The sequence below is a fragment of the Eptatretus burgeri genome, chromosome 5, assembly GCF_056783735.1.
Source record: "Eptatretus burgeri isolate ZD-2024b chromosome 5, Ebu_testis_v1, whole genome shotgun sequence".
Taxonomy (NCBI): Eukaryota; Metazoa; Chordata; class Myxini; order Myxiniformes; family Myxinidae; genus Eptatretus; species Eptatretus burgeri.
The window spans coordinates 11,551,215-11,573,525 of NC_140965.1; the positions used below are offsets into that span (position 1 = coordinate 11,551,215).

The following is a 22,311-nucleotide window of genomic DNA, read 5'->3' on the forward strand; positions in this document are numbered from 1 at the left end:
GTTAAGTATTTCGTTTCGAGCTTAAAAGTCCTAGTCTCATGCATTACATGGACAAACTCATTCATGAACCTCAAACGCTACAAAAGGGGGAGGAGAGTTTGGGGATGGGGGAGGAGAGTTTGGGGAGGGGGGAGAAACCAGTTTGTTTTATGCCCAAGAGATGGAGGAACGTAGCATCGGTGTGCGATCATAAAAAGACAATACACATCATCACATTCTAGTTGTACTGGAAATGCATAGTAATAAAGGTACAAAAATACGAAATGCAGAACAGTTACTTGTAACAAGCCTTTTTTTAAATACATACTGGGTTGATCAATCGAAATAATTAATTACAACAGTACCACCCACCTTCCTCCCTCCCTGCCCCCCCATAATCTCCTTACCCCACCCTCCAAACCCCTAAACATGATCCCCAAAGCAAAAATTAAAAAAAGCAATCCTTCAATATGGGAAGGCAGGGTACGGTGATGAACTCTGTAACCTAAAGTTCAAAGCAGACTTCTGATACGATGCAGCACAAAAACGACTAGAAATACTTCATGATCTTCATCCTTCCCTGACCTCCCAAAAGTACGTTTACTTATAAATACTAAAACAAATGTATCAGCTTTTGGCAAGTAACGGCACCAACACAATTTCCATTAAAACGCTGTACATGTCACTGTTGGGCTTGGATAGAAAAAAATAAAAATAATAAAATCAAATAAAAATACGACAACAACCAAAGGGTGAACAAATTTGGAAGCATAGTTATATCGACACATGGATTTGAACGTCGTGCAGCAATTGGAAAACGATGATGCAAATATAATTAATTGTACGGGCTTGCTATATGCGCACAACGACAGCAAAAACCCAAAGCGGTTTCGTGCCTTTCGAATGGTCAAATACATTATGATAAATCTATTACAGGTGCAAAGGTTACACGCGACGTACAAAAACACAAGGGTGGAACTCACGATTGCTCAAAAATACACATCTGTAAAAAAAAATTCCTCTTTCATACCATCATCGGTCGTCTCCTCTTGTATTCCAGCGGCAATCCAGAAACTCAATCTGGTATCGAATAAAGAAATGCATATTTACTTATTTACATTGTAAAAAAGGCCTACGGTCCCAAGTGAGTGAAACGGTTGTTAGGGTAATACCGCTCGTGGAAATGGACACAATCAGAATGGCTGTTCCGCTTCACCGGCGAGGAATTTGATACAAAGCAAAGCTTTTTTTTTAAGTCCTGTATGTTTTAAGCACTGAATATCACGTTTAACAAAATAAATAAAAAATAAAAAACCCATCAAGTTCCGTGGAATTATAAAAACACGAATGAGTAACTCAGATTCCAAAGATGGAAAAAAAATAAAACAAAGAAAAATATCAAGAACTTCAGATTTGACAAAAAAAATGGGTTCAAGGAACGGTTGCAAGCAGAGCTGCCATCCGCATTGCCACCACTTTGGCCATCGAACCCAAGGACCGAGACCACCTCGACCGAGAAAAAGGCAAAGTCCCGGTACCAATAAGAGCTCCAGCTCTAACACCACTCATTTTGTGGCCTAAACGCAGACCTAGCACAAACTTGTACGGTCAGCAAGGTGCATTAATTAGATTTTTTTTCTTTTTTCTTTTTTCCAATAAAACTAAACAGGTCCATGTGGAATGATGGTTTATCCAAGTTTGATCCCAGTAAAAAGCTCAAACCTTATGGTCTTTGTAAACTCCACACAGCCCCCCTAAACCTCTAACCCCCACTGTCAATGGCTCAAAGTCAGTTGCCATACTTTACATTTCACCAGCTGATCGCTCATGCAGTACAACTCTCCAATCTTCTCCCTGTAAACCATGCAACCTGCGGTCCCTACCTGCGGAATTATTCTCAAGAACATTAAAAAAAAGACACTTTAACCTCGTCGCATACTTTTAAGACGAGTCAGAATCTGTTAGGGTAATAAAAGTTTCTTGACACAGTTCCAACTAGTCATGGCAAACGTAGATCACGTAGGTCAGTAACAAAGCAAATGTTCCACTCAATGTGACTGGCACATGTGAACCTCTCGGGGAAAGTAAAATGTTACAATAACCACTGCTATACTACGGCACTGTTTCCCAGGGCAGTCACCACGCGGACACGTTGCATTGCAGGCATCAAAACAGTTTCTTCAGCCGCTCTCAAGAACTGCCCATCTTCAAATACCAGGCATGGGGCAGATGCCTGAAGCTGAGCAGTGCTCGAGCCCTGGGATGTTTCTATAATTGGCCACGGCTGCTTGAGGGCCGAATCAATGCTCCTGCTGTGTGAAGGGATAGCGGCAGGCAATCCTGCTTCAGCTTCACTCGCAAATTGGAGAGAGTCCGGGTTAAACTGTGGGTTAGTCGTGGAAAAGTTTTCTGCTCCCGTAGCTATTGAATCTGTCACTCCGTTATGTCTGACCGTTTTTGTACCGTTTTTTGGCGACATCGCTGCTGCTATCGGAATGACAGGCATACTGCTTATGTCACGGGACAAGGCAGGAGCATGCAGCGGTGTACCATGAGCAGAGCGGCTGCTGCAAAGCGAAGGAGAACCTTGCACAAAAGTTTTGTGTTCGACACCCTTGGAAAGGGCATTCCTACCCAATTGCTCGATGCCGCTTTGAGAATCGTTTCCAACTATGCCCTGCCTTGCAGGAAAGCAAAGCACAGGTCGACCGTCTGTAATCAAAGTTGAACTTTCACCATTCAAGCCTCCATCAGAACTTTCGATCACATTTTCATAAAGCGAATGCTTTGACGTGCGTCGGTCGGAAATATGATCAGCCCCTCGTACTACATTGTCCACACTTATAACTGTACTCCAGCTCTGCAGAAAGGTGTCTGTGACTGGCATCATTTTCGAAGTCGAAGCACCATCTGTGGCAGTAGTTGACCCATCTACGCCCTCCGAAGGTTTCCTCCAATGTGGGACAAAGCGAGACGACGTCGATACATTCTCATTTTCCAGCAGGTTTGTCAAACCATTTCCTGGGCTGGAAGGAGAACGATGTCCCACGACTTGGTTTTTTCTCTTGTCTCCAGTCACTGATGACTCCACAGAACGAAGAGATGATGCTGCTCCAGCAGCGCTGATGGGCAAGGCTCGACTTTCGCCCTTGGTTGTTGGTGTAACAGCTTTGCTACTCTTTTGTTGCCCATTCACTGTACCATTAAGCTCAACTGGTGAGCTCGTCTCCTGAAGAAGTTGGCCCAAAGGCTTCTGTGGAAATTCTTCAAGCTTCCCTATAAAAGTACAAATAAAGAAAAATTAGTGGTGAAGGGCAGGGCCAGAGGGAATGTTGGAATTGGAAGATGCACAAATTTACAAAGTGACTACAAAGTTAGTTGGACAATAAAAGGCCTTGGCCCCAGGTACTCAAAACTCGGGTTAATTTAACCACTGGATAAGAACTATTCCTGTGGTTAAAATTCTTATCCGATGGTTAACGAACCCACGGATAAACTATGGTTGTTCAATGGCTGGATAAGGGTAGGATAGGAGGAGAGGAGAGGAGATTGGGACCACACTCTATGCAGAGCGTTGGTGCTGCTTAAGCAGTCTCCTTGGCACAATCCTGGACGGGTCGCCACTCCGACACAGGATACCAGCATGCTGGCACTCATTTTGCCGACCTCGGAAGGATGACAGGCCGAGTTAACCCCACCTGGTATTAATTCACCAGCTGAGTGGGATTTGAACTCAGGATCCTAGGATCCAAAGCCTGCCACCCTAACCATTAAGCCAACACCAGGCATGTAGGATAGCTGTCTGCCGGATAATGGCTGGATAAACTTTTGATAGGTACATGGTATCGCACAATGCATTGCACTGTCTGCTGGCAAAACCATCATGATGGCAGAAGACGGCCAAACTCAAAAGAGCAAGGCAAACGTTACGCCAACCAAACAGGATATGCTGGGTCGGGCGACAAGAGCATTTAAATGTCATCAGGAGGAAATTTCCCAACACCTTAACAAACTAGAAGGGCACTCGGTGGATCACATACCTCCGCCAAGCTGATGAGTTTGAGTTTTGTGTTCCACTGAGAGGTCGGATCTGGATTCGGAACTGAAGTGAAATTTAAATCGGCTTGTTCTAGTCACCTAACCAACTCATCCACCAAGTTTCATCTGAATCGGTCATTAACTTTTTGAGATATCGTGCTTTCCATCGTTTTAGCCTTCTCACTCAATGGTGAAGAACCGCTTAAAAAATTCTCGGATCCAGATTCGGATCTTCACCAAAATCGAAGCAATTACTCCTTGTTGCATAACCAAACTGCCCACCAATTTTCGGCAGAATCAGTCCAAACTTTATGAGACATCCTGCTATATGTTGTTTTTGGCCCCGTCTCTCAATTGTGAAAAATCACTCGAAAAAAATTCAGATCCAGATCCGGATGTTCACCAAAATCTAATCATTTCGTCGGCGTCACAAACCCAAGCTCTCCACAACTTTTTGAGATATTTTGTTCACACAAACAGACAACCAACCAACCAAACAAAGACACAGAGACTTTGAACAAAGGAAATTATCCACAGCATAGTGCTTATCCGAGCTTTGAGCAACTGTGTGCTGATGTCCAAGGAGTTAGACTCTACAATAAGTGGTGGAGACACCAGATTGTGTTGAGACCACCAGTGATTGATAAAAGCAGACACCATCCAGTGCTAAAGGCGACGGGGTTAAACAAGGTGCGCTTCCTTACCTGGAGGAGGCAGAGCAAGCTTCAACTTGCGCAGCTCGGCCATGCAAGCTTGAAGCTGTTCCACGACCATGTCGTCATCAAGATGAAAGTCCTGTGCAAGCTCATGCTGCAGGAAGTAGACGAGTCCCTCCATCTCCAGTTTCATGAGCCGCTCTAAATCAAAAAGGGGAAATTTTGTCATTCAACTTCAAATTCGTGACCAAGAGCCTGCTGCCCAAAGATTCACGAGTTAGTTTCCAAATTAAGGAAAAATAAAACGTATTTTTGAAGAAACAGCAAACCAGAATCGTAGTACCCTCACGTGCACCCGTTTATATGAACCGATGTGCACATGTAACCACCAAATGAGTGAACAGAGAGCGACAATAAAAAAAAAACTCCCTCGCACCGAACCACAACCCCAAATCGAGAGCACATCCAATTGATCATGAGGGAAACAATCTGGTTTTCAGAAACATAAAACTGTATGTGAAATCGAATCATCCAAATTATCGAATGAGTAAAACATCACAATGCTAGATGGACATTATGTACAATGAGGACACGAGGACATGGAATTCAGGGAACCCAGGCAACCCTGCTGTCTGTGAAACACACAAATTAGGATATGAAAATGCAGTGGAAGAAAGTTAACAAATCACACACCCATGCTTTTGCACATGGAAACTAGAGAGGTCATAGAACACCTTACCGCACGCAGTGTTTCATCCTATAATTCAAATGAAACTAAATTAGGATTTTAAAGGGTGTGTAAAAAAAAAAATAAACATTCAGGGAGTTCAGCACCGTTGACGCAGTCTTGTACACATAAAATAAAATAAAGTTTGAAATAAAATTAAGATTTTGAAGGTCATCTAACGAGAATTAATTCCGGCAGCTTACCACTGTCGACACAGTGGCTTTTACACCACCTTATTTAACACTTTAGGTTAGTTATTAGTGCCTGTTTGTGTCCTTTATGACGTCCTTCCAAGCAGTAAGATTCCTGTTTGGAATGATTTTTCAATTTTGTTTGACTGCCAGACAGGCAGACAGACGCAAGAAATGATCTCACTCCTCTGCGCATGCGCAATCTGGATGAATTGAAAGCCGAAGTACGTACTGCTAAACTACAGGTTTCTTTTCCTATTCATGTTCACAATTACAACATTCAATTTAAATCAAGTGGTTCCTTGATCATAAACTGACACTCGTCGACAGGACACACGGCCAGACATGAACCAATTGCTTAACCCCGCTTTTCGCTTCACGTGTGTGTGCGGTAACAATCAAACTGGTCGATGACATGTTGACCTGAACTCATCAAAAGCTCCTCGGTGATGAGGTTTCATGGGTGGGGAAGAAAAGAATTACTTTTGTGCAACTTGAGGATTGTGTAGCTCATGGAAGTAAGCGCGCTCTCTCCCTCCAGCATGTAAATGTCCCACAGGCGAAGAGTGAGGGTAAAGGGTGTCTGTTGAACAGAGCAGCACAACCAAAATGAAAGTCGCACTTCACAGATATACATTTAGCTATCCAAAGAGAGATCTCATCCAATCATTGCAGAAAAAAAAATCGATCTACTCTGTTGGACAGAAGCTCAGGATTTCTTACCCGGTCGAGGAAACACTGAAAAAACCATTTCATGGTGTACAGGTTGGTGTATATCTCCTGGCTGTCCTACAACAAAAGCACAACATTCCCAAGTTCAGAAAGCGAGCAGAAAACCATCATGAGCTTATCTGGAAATTAAATTCCACATGAGGCATCATCACGCACCGTCCGTCCGTCTCCTATTTCGACTTCTCCGGCCAAACCGCTAGGCCGATCCGGCTGAAATTTGGCAGCAACGTTCCTCTCCTGACTTGTAACAGGGATTGCAAAACTCGTTCCGGTCACGCGACTTCAAGTCGGTCAAAATGGCCGACCGAATAAATTTCTTCAAAAATCTCCTTTTCCAGACTCACGGGTCAGAATGCTACCAAATTTGGTTTACAACATTAGGATAGGGTCCTGATGTTAAATTGCGGAGGCCGTGCCGGTTACACGACCGGAAGTGTGTCAAAATGGCGGTCGCGCAAATTCCTTCCAATATCGTCTTCTCTCGACGCAACCAGTCGGAATGCCACCACGTTTTGGTTACAACATTCGGCCAGGGCCCAGATAAGCTACAGGTCCAGTGGCCCTTTGTTTGGTACACTTGACGTGATACTATATGATGGAGGACAGGGGAAGTCTCCTGGTGGTAAAGATGCCACATTCCTGACAAAAATCTCGTTCCTGAGCCTCAAATCTTGCATTTTTATAATATTTTAATAAGCAAATCAAACTTTTATTAACATTTTAATAAAAACAACAAAAACAGCACAAATGGGAAAACCCTATGCATCTACCAGGTGTTTCTTTAGCTTGGGCAGCAACTTCTTCATGATCTTGTCATGGTGCTCTTGGAAGCGCATCAGCTTGGGAAACCCTGGCACAAAGAAACCTGCCCCGGTAGCACATGGATGAAAACAACGTAAACACCTCAGACGGAAGTGTGGAGGTTAGGGTTAAAACTCCACAATTAGCAGTTTCACAGCTGTTCAAAACATTATCAACAAATTTTAATGAAAACGTAAGAAGACTTTTTTTTTTCCTCTCTCACCTGTGGAACGAACCTCTTCAGGCTGTTCTCTACCACCTCAGCATCTACAATCCACAACCATGATCTTTTGTACCCCCATTAACTCTCACCATGCCCACCCTTCCTCTCCAGGTGATTACCTCCACCACCGAAGGTGGACGGAGGTTATGTTTTCACTCCAGTCTGCTTGTCTGTGAGCAGGATATCTCAAAAAGTTATGGATGGATTCGGACGAAATTTGGTGGATGAGTTGGGTTGCTGACAAGAACAAGCTGATTACATTTTGGTTCAGGTCAGCAGATCCGGCCTATCAGTGGGATAGAAAAGGTAAACTGTTCAGCCTGGTGGAGGCATGCTCTCGACCGATTGCCGGTCTAGTTGCATATGCCTTTTCTCTCATCCTCTTTTTTTTCCCCCATTCGTTTCATCCCTGCCTTGTCCTCTCTCACTCTTGCTGTGTTTGAGCTTTCATCCATCTTGTTCACCCCCTTTGTCCATTCAACCCCATGTCTATTCTTCCTCCAAGTGCCCTACTGTTTTCTCCTTCTACCTTGCTGTAAGTTTTTTTGTTTTGTATACCTTGTCGAGGCTCGTGTGAGAGCAAACACACAACGCACAGCAAGGGGGACATGAGACAAGAGGGGTGTGGGAAGGACAAAACAGTGGGGAACAGAGACATTAGGAGATCTGTGGAAGGGAGAGGGATGGGGTGGGGAACATGGGATATACAAGATGGACATTACAGGGACTTTCAGAAAGGAAAGCAGGGAATTTGAAGGAGGTGGGTTTGGGGTGGATTACCGGGGGTAGAAAAGATCAAGGTTTTGGATGGGGGATGATAAGAGGTGGTGGTGAACAGCTGTTTTGAAGGCCTGGGGGAAGAATGGGATTCAACAGTGAGGGAGTTTATTCCAAAGGTGGGAAAAAAAGAGGAATGAAAGAGTGAAGGTGAGCAGTGATTCATGATTTTGGTAGTTTTATCAGAAGGGGGTTGGCTGGCGGACCTGGAACGCCCTGTGGAAATATGGTGGGGACATATCGCAGATAGAGCAGAGGGGGGGGGGGCGAGACCGGAGATGAGATTGTAGAAGACAGAAAGACCACTGCCCTACCTGCGGTGAGAGAATGAGAGGCCCAAAGTCAGCCTCATCATGGGAGACACCAGTGATCCCAAATGCCTCCTTGGTTTCCACAGCGTGAGGCCGAGAAAGGTGAGAGGCAGGAGGCACCAGCCCAGAGGAGGGAGCAGTACTCCATCAGGCTGTGGACAAAAGCTTTGTAAGTGGTCAGGAGTTCAGGTGGGCCAAGGAAGGACTTTGCACGATGGAGGATTCCTCGTCGGCAACTGGCTTTGGAGGTGAGCTTTGAAATGTGGCTTTCCCAGGAGAGATCATGGCAGATCGTGAGACCCAGAAGCTTGAAAGAAAGGACTTCAGATATCGTGTTTTCATCGGTTTAGCTCAATCTCTCAATGGTGAAGAATCGCTTAAAAATTCAAGGAGCCAGACCCGGATCCAGATCTTCACCTAAATCTAATCAGTTTGTCCTCGTCACACACCCAACCTGTCCACCACATTTAATCTAAATCCAACCACAACTTTTTGAGATATCCTGCACATGAACAGACAAACAAACAGACAGAGGAAAAAACAAAAAACAAAAAAAAACACCACCTCGGCACTCAATCTAGCAATGTGCAATAATTTCGGTCAGTTTTGGCACAGCTGGAAGACCTCAGTGTGACTTGTATGGATGAGGAATTTCAATGTAAACAAAGCGGAATCCTTCCAGCTAGGATCGCACAGACGATCATCGTAACGATTTGCACCGCCTTTCGAAAAGGAAAAGTTTCTGCAACCCGACTGCAACAAACTCCTGGTGCTGCCACCACCCCAGTGAGAGATTACACATGTTCACCCAAAAAAAAATGAACAACTTATCATCACATCAGTTAAATCAAACTGCACTGGTATGAATGAAGATTCCGTTGTTCGTTTTATCCTCCGTAATAACGTCCAGACCTCACAGTCAGGACATGCTCCCCAACACAAACTCAATTCACGTTGGTCACATTACAACCTCAAACCAAGCCCACGGCCTGCACAGCGTGCTGGTCAACGCACTCACCGTGCATGGCGTGTTTGTGGTTGGTGAGCAAGTGAGCCAAAGCCCAGAAAGCATCCTCCTCGTTCAGGTACATGAGCAGCAATGCAACATCCTGGCTCATGCCTTGGCAGTAACCTACCTCCTGCCAAAAACATCAGCAACAAACAAAGTAAAAATACACCCTTCGCCAAACAGCAAGTTTTCCTTTGATTAAAGGGGTGTTACCAACCCTTCAAGAGTTTGATAAAGTCCTGCACATGAATAAAACAGATCTGACATTTTCCAAACTAGACATTTGAACAGAAACACCCTCGAAAGACCTGCTTTTAAGGTAGAAAACTGGAGCCATTTTGCATTTCATATTTTTATATTATCCTCGAGTGCATTTCCCATACAGCTGCAATGGTATTTTAACCCGTACATGCTCGCAACATCATGATATTTTCTACTTGGTGAAGATACTGCTATTTGCATCGGAGATACGAAGATACATGCATGGGAAAGGGTGGCAGCCCATGATGTATTGGTGTGATAGAAATCGTTACTGTGATTCTTCATGCTGTCGGATCTGTCTCGGTGGGTTGGGGCTTTGTAGAATCATCTGGGGCTGCAGCTTTCCCCATATGCCTGTGTTAACTCATCTCCCTCTCCTTTTATGATTACAACCCACCACCCCACCCCCAACAAACTCACCAATTCAAAACTCCACCCTCCATCCCTATCAAGCTACTTGTTGAACCCAGATTGTCAGAGGTTGCATTCTACATGCGTAAGGACACGTCATTGCGAGCGATGCGAGACTCCGCACTGCAGTCATGTTTTGAAAGGAGGCCCGCAGAGTGAGAAAGAGGAAAAGCCCAGTGCAGACATAGAGAGTGTGCAGAAATGAGCACATTGAAACATTGTCAAAGAGAGAAAAAGACGAGGTTCTCGGTTTACCACCGCATGCTGGAGAGTCGCCGGAGTGACAAGCCGGACACACCTCCATACCAGCCACATCTTTGTAGTACTCACCTGCCCGAGCCTGCAGTGAAGACATCCCCTACAATCTGACATTATCTGTTTGTTTTGGTTTTTTTAACTGCCCTGTTTGAGCTTCTTTGATCTGCCAACCCTACCAATCCATTCCCCCTCTCGTCACCAGGCTTGGAGCATGGAGTAGTGTTTAAGTTAAAGTTAAGGTCCGTGTTCAGTGTTGGTCTTGTTTTCAATCTTTAGAATGGAGGCTTCTCTGCCCATCATGCTAATTAGGAGAATAGGCAGCCATTGTAAAAACGACGACTTCCAATTCCTACAAAGGGCTTTGTATTTGGGAAAAAAAACAACGCTCGGTTATCAGGAACCACATCCCGTGCAAACAACAATACTGTACTGGATGTGGCTTTGGGGTAATTGAGCTTTGATTAAAAAAAAAACTGGAGTTATTTTTATAAACCGGTGGTCTCTCAGTCTTCTACCGCCTACTTTTGGTCTTGCACCCCTCCCCACCCCACTCACCCTTTACCTACAGGTTTTTGCAGGGCTCATACGGTCCATTATCAACCCCCTTCTGCTGAAACGACCTGAATAAAGGATCACTGCTCACCTCCACTCATGTGTTCCTCTCTTTTCCCACCTGTGGAATCAACTTCCACATTCTTTTCAATCTCATTCTTCCCTCCAGGTCTTCAAGACAGCTGTTCACCACCATCTCAGATCGTCCCCAATCCCAAACCATGATCTTTTGTACTTTCGTTAAATCGCCCCACTCCCCCAACAAGCACACCCCAAGCCCACCTTCCACATTTCATCCTGAGATTTTGCTTGTGTACCCATCTTGTCCACCCCGTGCATCCTTCCCTCCTGCCCCTTTCCTCTCCACATCCCTTAAATGTTCATTTTTCTCTGTTGCATCATAATCTGTTCAGTATTCTAGCTCTTCCAAGAGTCTGGACTTTATATACAAAAAAAAACAACAACAAAAAAAAAACTGGCAGCATAAGCATGTACTCTAATTCATGTGATTGATTAAATGTGTTGAAGAAGAGAGCCCCTCGTCTTCCCGACTTGAGTGTGTCCAATACCCACCTCTCCCCTATCCCTTACATTCTGCATTGATTCCTGTTGTATATCTATCGATGTGTTTTTTGTCCACCCAGGGACGCTTGCGCAGAACATAGGACAAGTGTGGCTAAGGCCGCGGCATGTAAACACCTGGCACACTTTAAAGTGACGGGGTGTGTGCAAGGGTGGAAATTCCTGGGCTTGCAGTCAGACAAATCATAGAAGGGTTCTCCACGCTTTTCCCTTCTTCCCTGCTCACAAAACTGGCCAAAGGGTGCCAGATGTCGGCATGTCTGGTGCATGTCCAATCGGAGCACCCCACAAGTGTGCTCGACGAGCAAGGGGAAGTGAATAAAATGGGGAATACAGCACGGAGTTATTAGAGTCCTCAAGAGCCTTAGGGAGCTGCGTGGTCCTCTTCAAGAGTCTTCTGGGCTTTGTCAGGTGCTGCTTCTCCGGCATCGAGATCGTCGGTCCCCGGTGATCTCACGCAGCTCTCTGGTGGTTTTTCCTCTCCCTGGCTGAAGCGCACGGAGCGTGGAGAACGAGGTCGAAAACCAACCCTGTACAGATCACTACCGAGCCCCCACCACATGGCCAACATTGCCACAAGTAGAAGGTTTCATTCCTTCTGTGTCTCGTCCTCTCCTCTGTCCCATCATCTTCCCTGAGTGAATGAGATAAGGCTATAGTACAAGTTGGCACCAAGGCACCGAGTACCGTGGGCACGTTGGGGGTATTTAAGTGTTGATTTGCCACCAGTGCGGTCCGTTCTTTACCTTCCCCCCCCCCACCACATTTGTTCTTGTTAATAAATCTCGTTTGTTAATGAGAACCTGTTTTGTGTCCATTGAAGGGAACGTGGAACTCCAAGTGCATTTAGTCAATTGGGTGAATAAACCCGTACACGGGAACATTTGGGAATCAGCGCAATAAGGTACCATTAGTTCATACCAAAGTGCCTTTTGGCAATGCTTGGCCAAATTGGCAAGTCACGTGGTTCTTAAACCACCGACCTGCACGTGGTGACCCCTCGTCCCCTATTCGCCTTCTGGTTCATTGATGGTTAAAGGCCGTGTGACCATTACAATACTTTGAAAACAAACATTATATTCTCTACACTGTCAACAGTGTCAACACTGTATTGGAATCTTGAGGTCACAACATCATGAGGAATTTTGGAAGGAAGGGTGTGGGGGTGGGGAGTGGGGAGTGGGGTGAGGTCAAATGACGGAACCAAATCAGAAAGTTATTAACATTCTCTCAAACCCCTCGACACACACACACACACACACACACACACACACACACACACACACACACACACACACACACACACACACACACACACACACACACACACGCACGCACGCACGTTTGGTTGTCATCTCCATATGCGAGTTTCAGAAGGTGGAACAGAGACCTTCACACGTATATGCATGTGTATACTGTTGGAGTGCGACATTTATGGGGGATACGTTCCTGAAACTATTTTTATTTTTTACATGGTCTAGGCTTGTGAGAGCGATAACACAGAACAAATCAGGACACGACATAACAAAGGGAACAGCAGGAGAAAGGGGAAACACAATCAACAGGGTGGAGGGAGAAAGTAGACAGACCGACAAACAACGGATGCAGGTAATGATGAGGAGTAAGGGAAAAACAAGGGGTGGACAATACGGATACATCAACAAAATAGGGGAGAGAGAGTGAGGGAGAGTGAGGGAGAGTGAGAGAGAGTGAGAGAGAGAGTGAGGGAGAGTGAGGGAGAGTGAGGGAGAGTGAGGGAGAGTGAGGGAGAGTGAGGGAGAGTGAGGGAGAGTGAGGGAGAGTGAGGGAGAGTGAGGGAGAGTGAGGGAGAGTGAGAGAGAGTGAGAGAGAGTGAGAGAGAGTGAGAGAGAGCGAGTGTGGGAGAGAGGGAGGAGAGAGTGGGAGGAGAGAGTGGGAGGAGAGAGTGGGAGGAGAGAGTGGGAGGAGAGATTGGGAGGAGAGATTGGGAGGACAGATTGGGAGGAGAGATTGGGAGGAGAGAGAGAGAGAGAGAGAGAGAGAGAGAGAGAGAGAGAGAGAGGAGAGGAGAGGAGAGGAGAGGAGAGGAGAGAGAGACCGGTGTCTGTCTGTCAGAAGGATGAGAGACGTCACGATGCAGAGAGTGGAGTCATTAGCAAAGAGATAGAAGATTTTCCAGAGAGTCGGTGAGATCATTGATGAAGATTAGGAATAATATTGGGCCGAGAACACTGCCTTGGGGTACTCCAGCCTTGACAAGGAGAATCAGTAATCCAAGAGTGGAGTTGGCTTTGGATTCTATAGGCAGACAGTTTGGAGAGCAAGGCGGGATGCCAGACTGTATCAAAAGCTCGAGATATGCCCAGAGAGACGGCCCTGTTCTCATGTCTGATATTGAGCACCTCCACCATTGGTTGGGAGAGTCGAAGCAGAAAATCCAGGATAGAGTGACCATGTCCGAATCCGAATTCATGATCTGAGATGAGGTTGTTGGAGAAACGGAATTATGCTATGTCAACTGTGATGATGCATTCCTTGACCTTGCTGATGATTGGAAGTAAGATATTTGGGCAGTAGATGAGGGGATCCGTTATTGCACCTTTTTATACAATGCTGTGATGTTGTCAGATTTCCAAGGAGATGGAAGATGACCGATGGCAAATGACAGGGTGAAAATGGCAGAGAGAGGAAGCGCAAGAGCAGCAAAGCAGGCTTGGAAGTTACGTGAGCTGATGCTGTCTGGTCCAGTTGCAGAATCAGTCGAGGGTTGCCAGAAACTTTTCCCCCTTTTTCAGGTGCAAAAGACAGAATTCAGGAGCGATTGGGTATGACTGGGAAGGATGGGTACAGAGAGGGAAGGGTTAGGGAAACAGATTTTGAAGAAAACACAGAATTGAGGCATTCAGCCTTCTCACAAGCGGAATTGACTGTGGTGCCATTTGAAGAGAGGGAAGGGATGGAAGGGGAGCTTTCACCAGAGGCTGACTTGACAAGACACTACAAAATTTTAGATGAGGGAGACAAGTTTGAAAGCTCATTCTTGAGATTGGACAGATGTTTTCTGGCTCTCCTGAAGGTAGACACAATTGTGGGCTTTGTGGAATGATCTGAGGTTGCCTTCGGTAGGATTTGCCTTCTCGGAGGAGAACACAACTTGTTTTAGAGCAACAGCCTCACCACAGATTCAGAGTACCAAGAATAGGAGGATGGGCAAGATAATTACCAATGCCACCAAAGGTGGAAGAAGGTTATGTTTTCACCCCTATCTGTCTGTCTATCTGTCTGTCTGTGTGCAGGATATCTCAATAAATTTCACGTACTTAGCCAATCCTACTGTTGTCACTCTGTGCATTTGGTTGAGCTCCACCATGCCGCTACCTCTCTGGCTGTTATCAGAGAACCACCTCACCGCCGTCGAGTCTGGCATTTCACTCAAGCCGACTGGCAGGGTCTCCGAGCAGCCATCAAACTTACAGACTGGTCTCCTATCACTACTTTCTCAAACATCAACTCATCCTGGGAATTCTTTCAAAGAAACTTGATCTCCCTCATGCACAGATTTATCCCCTCTCGTGTTCAGTTGTCTTACCCTTCCTCCCGCCCTTGGTTTACTGAAGCTTGTGGCGAGGCAGTTGTCCTGAAACAACTTGCCTTTGCCTCATGGAAAGCAAACCCAACTGAGGGCAATCTCAGTTCTTTCCACAAAGCTCGGAACAAGTGTGTATCTACCCTCAGGAGAGCCAGAAAACAACATCTTTCTCATCTCAAGTCTGAACTCTCAAACCTCTCTCCCTCCTCAAAATCCTGGTGGCATCGAATCAAATCTGTTTCTGGTGTATGTTCCCCCTCCATCCCCTCCCTTACCTCAAATGGCCGCACTGCTGATACCGCACGTGAAAAGGCTGAATGTCTAAACTCGGTGTTTGCAGCTAAATCTTATGTCCAAAACCCATCGCTTTCTCTACCCACCTTACCCAGTCTCACCCAACTGTCCCTGGACTCTGTGTCCTTTTCTTCTAACAAGGTGGAGAGCTTGCTGTCAAACCTTGACTCAGATTCTGCAACCGGTCCAGACGGCATCAGCTCACATGTCCTAAAAACCTGCTCTTCTGCTCTTGCTCACCCCCTCTCTGTTCTAGTCACCCTCTCATTTGCTCAAGGTCATCTGCCATCTGCTTGGAAATCAGCAAACATTAGCATTCTACATGAAAAAGGTGCAAAAAACAGATCCCTCCAACTACAGACCAATCAGCCTTCTCCCAATCATCAGCAAGGTTATGGAATCCATCATCGCTTCAGACATTAAATCCTTCCTCTTCTCCAATGGCTTGATTTCCGATCATCAATTTGGTTTCAGACCAGGTCACTCTACCTTGGATATGCTGTTTCTTCTCTCCCAACAATGGATGGAGGTCCTCAATGCCAGACAGGAAATCCGAGCCATGTCCCTGGACATATCACGTGCTTTTGACACAGTCTGGCACCCTGCACTACTCACCAAACTCTCTTCCTCTGGTATCCAAGGCCATCTCCACTCATGGCTTGCAGACTTCCTCTCCTGTCGCAGTCAACGTGTGGCCCTAAATGGAGTTCTTTCATCCCCTCTTCCTGCCCAGGCTGGAGTTCCTCAAGGTAGCGTTTTGGGCCCTGTTCTTTTTCTGGTTTTCATCAATGATCTCTGTGACTCTCCGGAAAATCCTCTTTATCTCTTTGCTGATGACTCCACCCTCTGCCATACCATCGGTCATCCCTCAGACCGGCAAGCAGCAGCTTCTTCGCTCACTGCAGATCTGGATAATATCACAAACTGGTCCAACACGTGGAACATGTCTTTCAATCCGGACAAATCTCACACTCTCATTATGTCTCTCCGAAAGGACCGTTTAGAACCCTCCCCCCCCCCATACACTTTCTCAACAATCCTCTGGAAGAAATCCATTCTTTCAAGCTTCTGGTTCTCACTTTCTGCCATGACCTTTCCTGGGAGAGCCACATTTCAAACCTCGCCTCCAAAGCCAGTCGCCGAATGGTAATTCTCCGTCATGCAAAGTCCTTCCTCAGCCCACCTGAGCTCCTGACCAGTTACAAAGCTTTCGTCCGCAGCCTGATGGAGTACTGCTCTCCTCTCTGGGCTGGTGCTCCTGCCTCCCACCTTTCTCGGCTTCACGCTGTGGAAACCAAGGCATTTCGGATCATTGGCATCTCCCGCAATGAGGCTGAGTCTTTGGGCCTCTCACTCTCTCACCGCAGGCTGGTCGGTGATCTTTCGGTCTTCCACCCTCTCCTCTCCAGCCTCGCCCCCCTGCTCTCTCTGCGATTTGTCCCCACCACATTTCTGCAGGGCGCTCAAGGTCCGCCTACAACCCCCTTCTGGTAAAACTACCAAAATCACGAATCACTGCTCACCTTCACTCTTTCATTCCTCTTTTTTCCCGCCTTTGGAATAAACTCCCTCACTCTATTCAATCCCATTCTTCCCTCCAGGCCATCATAACAGCTGTTCACCACCACCTATCATCCCCCATCCAAATTCTCGATCTTTTCTACCCCCGTTAATCCACCCCAAGCCCACCTCCTTCAAATTCCCTGCTTTCCTTCCTGAAAGTCCCTGTAATCTTGTCCATCTTGTATTCCCCCTGTTCCCCGCCACATCCCTCTCCCTCTCCTGTCTCTGTTCCCCACTCCCACCCTCTTGTCTCATGTCCCCCTTGCTGTGCGTTGTGTGTTCGCTCTCACATGAGCCTCGACAAGGTATACAAAAAAGAAGAAAAAAAAAAGAGTGGAGGTGTGTGGAAAGCTTAGATCTTGGGAACTTCACCAGGAAGTGGTAACTGGAAGACCAATTGCATCCTGGAGCACCTTGTTGAGGGTCACAATGGAGAGAGAGAGAGAGAGAGAGAGAGAGAGAGAGAGAGAGAGAGAGAGAGAGAGAGAGAGACCGAGAGACCGAGAGACCGAGAGACCGAGAGACCGAGAGACCGAGAGACCGAGAGACCGAGAGACCGAGAGACCGAGAGACCGAGAGACCGAGAGACCGAGAGACCGAGAGACCGAGAGACCGAGAGACCGAGAGACCGAGAGACCGAGAGACCGAGAGACCGAGAGACCGAGAGACCGAGAGACCGAGAGACCGAGAGAGAGAGAGAGAGAGAGAGAGAGAGAGAGAGAGAGAGAGAGAGAGAGAGAGAGAGAGAGAGAGAGAGAGAGAGAGAGAGAGAGGAGAGGTAAAAAAAAAAATCTGAAAACCCACCCCATGGAAGTACCCCCTTTTCAGCTTCCCTTCGCAGGGCAACTCACCGGATGACGGGATTGGGGCAAAGCCTTCAGGACCCCCAATCTTTGATTAGAGGAGGGAAACTACGGGGTAACCTTCCTGGGTCCGATTGCGGGAGAGTGTGTCAGGGTGGTGCTGAGGTGTTGTCCACCAGACGGCGGTCTCCTTGGGTTAACTTGAGGTGGTCCCTTTGGGTGGGTGCCTGGAATGTCCTATCCCTAAGAGAGGATGATCACCTGTCTCTGTTGTCATCTGAGCTCAAGCGTTTGGACATCGGTATTGCAGAACTCTCTGAGGTTTGGAGACCTGATTGCGGTGAGATCATGGCGGTTGGTTGGACCTACTATTGGTCTGGTCGCTCTGATCGTTACCATGCCCAAGGAGTTGCTGTAGCTGTGTCCAACAAGCTGACTCCAATGATAATTGAGGTAACACCAGTCAACGAGCGTATTATGAGACGAAGGATCTGTGGCATTCATGCTGAACTTCTCAAGGCTGGTGGAAATGCTGCACTCTTGTCGTTGCATGCAGTTATGTGCTCTGCCTGGAACACACGCATCATCCCAACTGATTGGAAGAGGAGCCTTGTTGTCCCTCTCTGGAAAGGGAAGGGTGTTCGCCAAGACTGCAACAACTACCGAGGGGTGACGCTGCTCTCAGTGCCGGGCAAGGTCTTTGTCGGATAATTCTTGATAGGGTTCGCCACCATCTGCTTGAGCACCAGTGCCCAGAGCAGTGAGGCTTTACACCAAAGAGATCAATGATTAACCATGTCCTTGCTCTTCGGGTGCTCACCGAATGCAGACGAGAGTTTCCGCAGGGGCTGCTTGCAGCCAATATTGATCTCTGTAAAGCGTTTCATTCAGTGAATCGGGATGCCCTTTGGAGGATTCTTGGTCTTCGGGGATGCCACCAAAACTGATCGATCTGATGTCTGAACTATACTCTGGTACTGAGAGTGCTGTGAAGTGTGGTGATACCATCTCTGGCTTATTTCCAGTTGTTACTGGAGTTCGTCAGGGTGTGTACTGGCACCCACACTTTTCAGCACTTGTATGGACTGGATTCTGGGGAGGATGTCGGAGAGATCAAGCTGCAGTGCATCGTTTGGGAATGTCAAGATCTTTGACCTTGATTTCGCAGATGATGCAGCCACCTTTGTGGAGACTCTGGATATCCTTTTGGGAGCCCTCGAGGTGCTGAATGAGGAGTCGGAGCCACTGGGATTACAGGTTTCCTGGGTCAAAACTAAGATCCAGGCTTTCAATGACATCTTGGATACTGCTCTCCTGTCTGTACCTGTTTGTGGCGAGGATGTTGAGGTCGCAGAGAGATTCACTTTCCTTGGCAGTGATATCCATGTCTCTGCTGGCTGTGAGTCAGAGGTAAACAGACGTATTTGTCGGGCCTGGGGAGTGCTGGATTCACTGGATCATGGGGTGTGGTACTGCCGGTACTTGTGCAGGAGGACGAAAGTCCGAGTCTTCAGGTCCTTGGTGCTTCCAGTCTTTCTCTATGGATGTGAGACTTGGACTCTGACCAGGGATCTGAGATGGAGACTTAATTCCTTTGGTACCAAGTCTCTTTGGAGAATACTTGGCTATCGCTGGTCGGACTTTGTGTCCAATGAGCGGTTGCTGAGATAGACTCAAATGAGATTTGTTACCTGCATAGTCCGTGAGTGTCAGCTACGGCTGAATGGGCATGTTCCACATGCCTCATGGTTGCAGCAGGTTGATCAGCATCTCAAGGAGATGGGGTTGGGGGCAGGCATCTGCCTGGTGGATGGCCAGACGGAGGCCCCTGGAGTACCGGCGGAAAGTGTACGCAGCGATGAGCTGTTCCAGCGCATGCTCCCATACCTGACCTGACACCCATTGTTTGGTGAACATGGGTGTCAAGTTTCGCCTCAATCTGTTCAGCCGTTTCGGAGAAGATTTTCAAATTCTTAAATTTTCAATCCAACATGGCCGATGAATCCTGTGACCTATGGACATCATGAATTTATATTCTGCCTTTAATTGGGGAGGGGAACATACATATGAAGTTTCATGTTAATCAGATAAGGTGCGTTTTTCTATCCAAAATGGCAACCAAATCACGTGACTTGTGACATCATATTTTTACCCTACATTCAGCAATGGCGTGAGATGATACTTCAATCCAATATGGCTGCCAAACCATGTGACCTATCAATTATTCATTTAAAAATTTGTATCCCCTCATCTTGGGGAACGTGTGTGAAGTTTTCCTTTGATCCGTCCAGCCGATCTGGAGAATATTTTCGAAGGTTTTCGGGTTACTTCAATATGGCTGCCAAACCATGTGACCTATGTCAAAATACCTCGGGAACTTTTTGTTCATCGAAGATAGGCGGTCATACCTGTGAAGTTTCGCAATCTGTTCAGCCGTTTTGGAGAAAACGATTTTTTATCATATGACGTCATAATTATCACTTAAAAATTCTACAAAAGAAGACTCAAACCACGGTGAAAATTTTGTGTCAATCGGACTCACGGTTGCCGAGAAAATTAAATTTAAAAGCGTAAAAACCCCAAAAAATTGCCGGCGGAATAAGAAAAATAATAAGAAAGAGAAGAAAAACAACAGGTTACCCAGCTTGAAAGGCTTGGCACCCTAATTCGTAAAAAATATTATGAACGAGATATTTATATAAATACATTATTATTAAAATATATATTTTTTAAAGTATTTTCAGTGGTTGCGAGGAGAGAGGGCAGCATGAAGAAAATATATGTTATAAAAAACGTTTGAACATTTGAATAACAGCTTGATTTAGTGATAAATGGGGTGGACGGACTGGTTTTTAAGATCTCTGAAAGGTTCTCTTTTATCAATCCCGTTGCACCAATATTCACTGGTACAATTTTGGCGCTCTTCAGCTTCCAGGATCTTTTCACTTCATTTTTGAGATCTTGGTATTTGCTCATTTTCTTGATTTCTGTGTTGTTTAGGTGAAACTAAATGGGTACCAACACCTCAATTAGCAATGCCTTCTTTTCTTTTGTTGTACCTCATTACTATATCCGGCCGCAATGCTTTGCTTTCTGTGTTCACGCTTGATGGGATCATTGGGTCGTACATGAGCGTTACTTCCTTGTTTTCAGTGATTGCTTTTGTTCACATTTCCATGAGTTTTCTATTCATGTTTCCCCGAGTTTTCTGGAAATGGAATTTTGACACTTTTGCAGATATGCCAGTGGATTCCTCTACAAACTTTGTTGTGCCTTTGGATGTACAGCTGCTCTGACATGAGTTTTTCTACATCCTGATAGGAGGTGGCTCACACTTTCTGCTTCTTTGTTGTAGAACCTACACTTGTTCAATTGACTCAATCCCACCATTAGTGTCGTGTCCTTGGTTTTGTGTGTGTGTGCGTGTGCGTGTGGAACAGAATCAAAACCAGAACGGCACCCTTCGACGTCGACAGATAAGCCTCTACCCACATTATTACATCATTATAAAACTTGTACCAAGTTTAATTTAAATACCTTCAGCTGTTCCCAAATGCGTCCATTCAGGTTGACACTAAAAATATATATTCCCCATGACTACTAGATAATAACTGTGAAGTTTCACGTCCATTGATGAAGTGGTTCAAGAGAAAGAAATTTTTGAAAATATTTTCCTTCAATCCAATATGGCTACTTGTTACCTATCAACTATTTGTAAACACCCTGGTATTCCCAAGACTTGGGAAACATGTCTGAAGTTTCCCCTCATCTGTCAAGCTGTTCTGAAGAAGAAGATTTTAAAAAAGTTTTCGGTTAAATGTTATAAGGCTGCCAAATCATGTGACCTACATCGTCAAAGGGAAGGAACTTTTTGTTCCTCATGGATTGGTGGTTATACCTGTAAAGTTTTGCCTCGATCTGTTTAGCCGTTTTGGAGAGAGAGGGGGAGGGGGAGAAGAGGGAGGAGAGGGGGGAGAGGGTGGAGAGGGGGTAGAGGGGGGAGAGGGAGAGAGATATGCCGAAAAACATGACCGATGATATCAATTTTGTTTTACTGTCAAACAATTTATCCTGAGATGACCCTCCAAAATTTTCATACTGATCGGAAAAAGCGTTCTACGTGCTGAACTTTGTCTGGGATACCATTCCACTGATGAAATCACGGTTAACAACACTTATTCCCTTTAGGGATTACTTGACATGTGCCTCAATTTTGTTCCATGGAGCAGTTTCGGAGATACGGAAGTCCAAAATGTTTCCATATTTCTAACATGGCTGCCACAGCAAGTGACCTACGACATCATAATTATCATTACAACATTGTACATGAGTAGTCGCACATATGGTGGAAATTTCATGTCAATGGGACAAGCAGTTGTGGAGGAAATGAATTTAAAAGGGGATCACGGACGGACAGACAGACAACCCGAAAACGTAGTACTTCCGGCGACTTTGTCAACAGAGGCATAAAAACGAGATGTGTGTATGTGTGCGCGCGTGGGGGAAACCCTTCATCACTTATCTTGAAGCCAGTCTTGTTTTCAAAGCCAATTGTAATTAGTCGGGTCTTTTTTA

General features: G+C 45.9%; 1 protein-coding gene across 2 annotated transcripts in view; it reads right to left on the minus strand.

Moving 5' to 3' along the window:
- Positions 1–210: 210 nt before the first annotated feature.
- LOC147025848 (USP6 N-terminal-like protein) overlaps positions 211–22,311 on the minus strand; it is a 79,705-nt gene continuing 57,604 nt past the window's right edge. For both annotated transcript variants that reach the window (XM_085880727.1, XM_085880726.1), the window contains 6 exons: positions 9,454–9,574; positions 7,094–7,188; positions 6,315–6,380; positions 6,075–6,174; positions 4,722–4,874; positions 211–3,255 (listed from right to left, as the gene is read on the minus strand). In XM_085880727.1, coding sequence (XP_085736853.1) covers positions 2,087–3,255; positions 4,722–4,874; positions 6,075–6,174; positions 6,315–6,380; positions 7,094–7,188; positions 9,454–9,574 — 1,704 coding nt within the window. In that variant the 3' untranslated portion in view covers positions 211–2,086. The remainder of the gene's footprint in view (positions 3,256–4,721; positions 4,875–6,074; positions 6,175–6,314; positions 6,381–7,093; positions 7,189–9,453; positions 9,575–22,311) is intronic.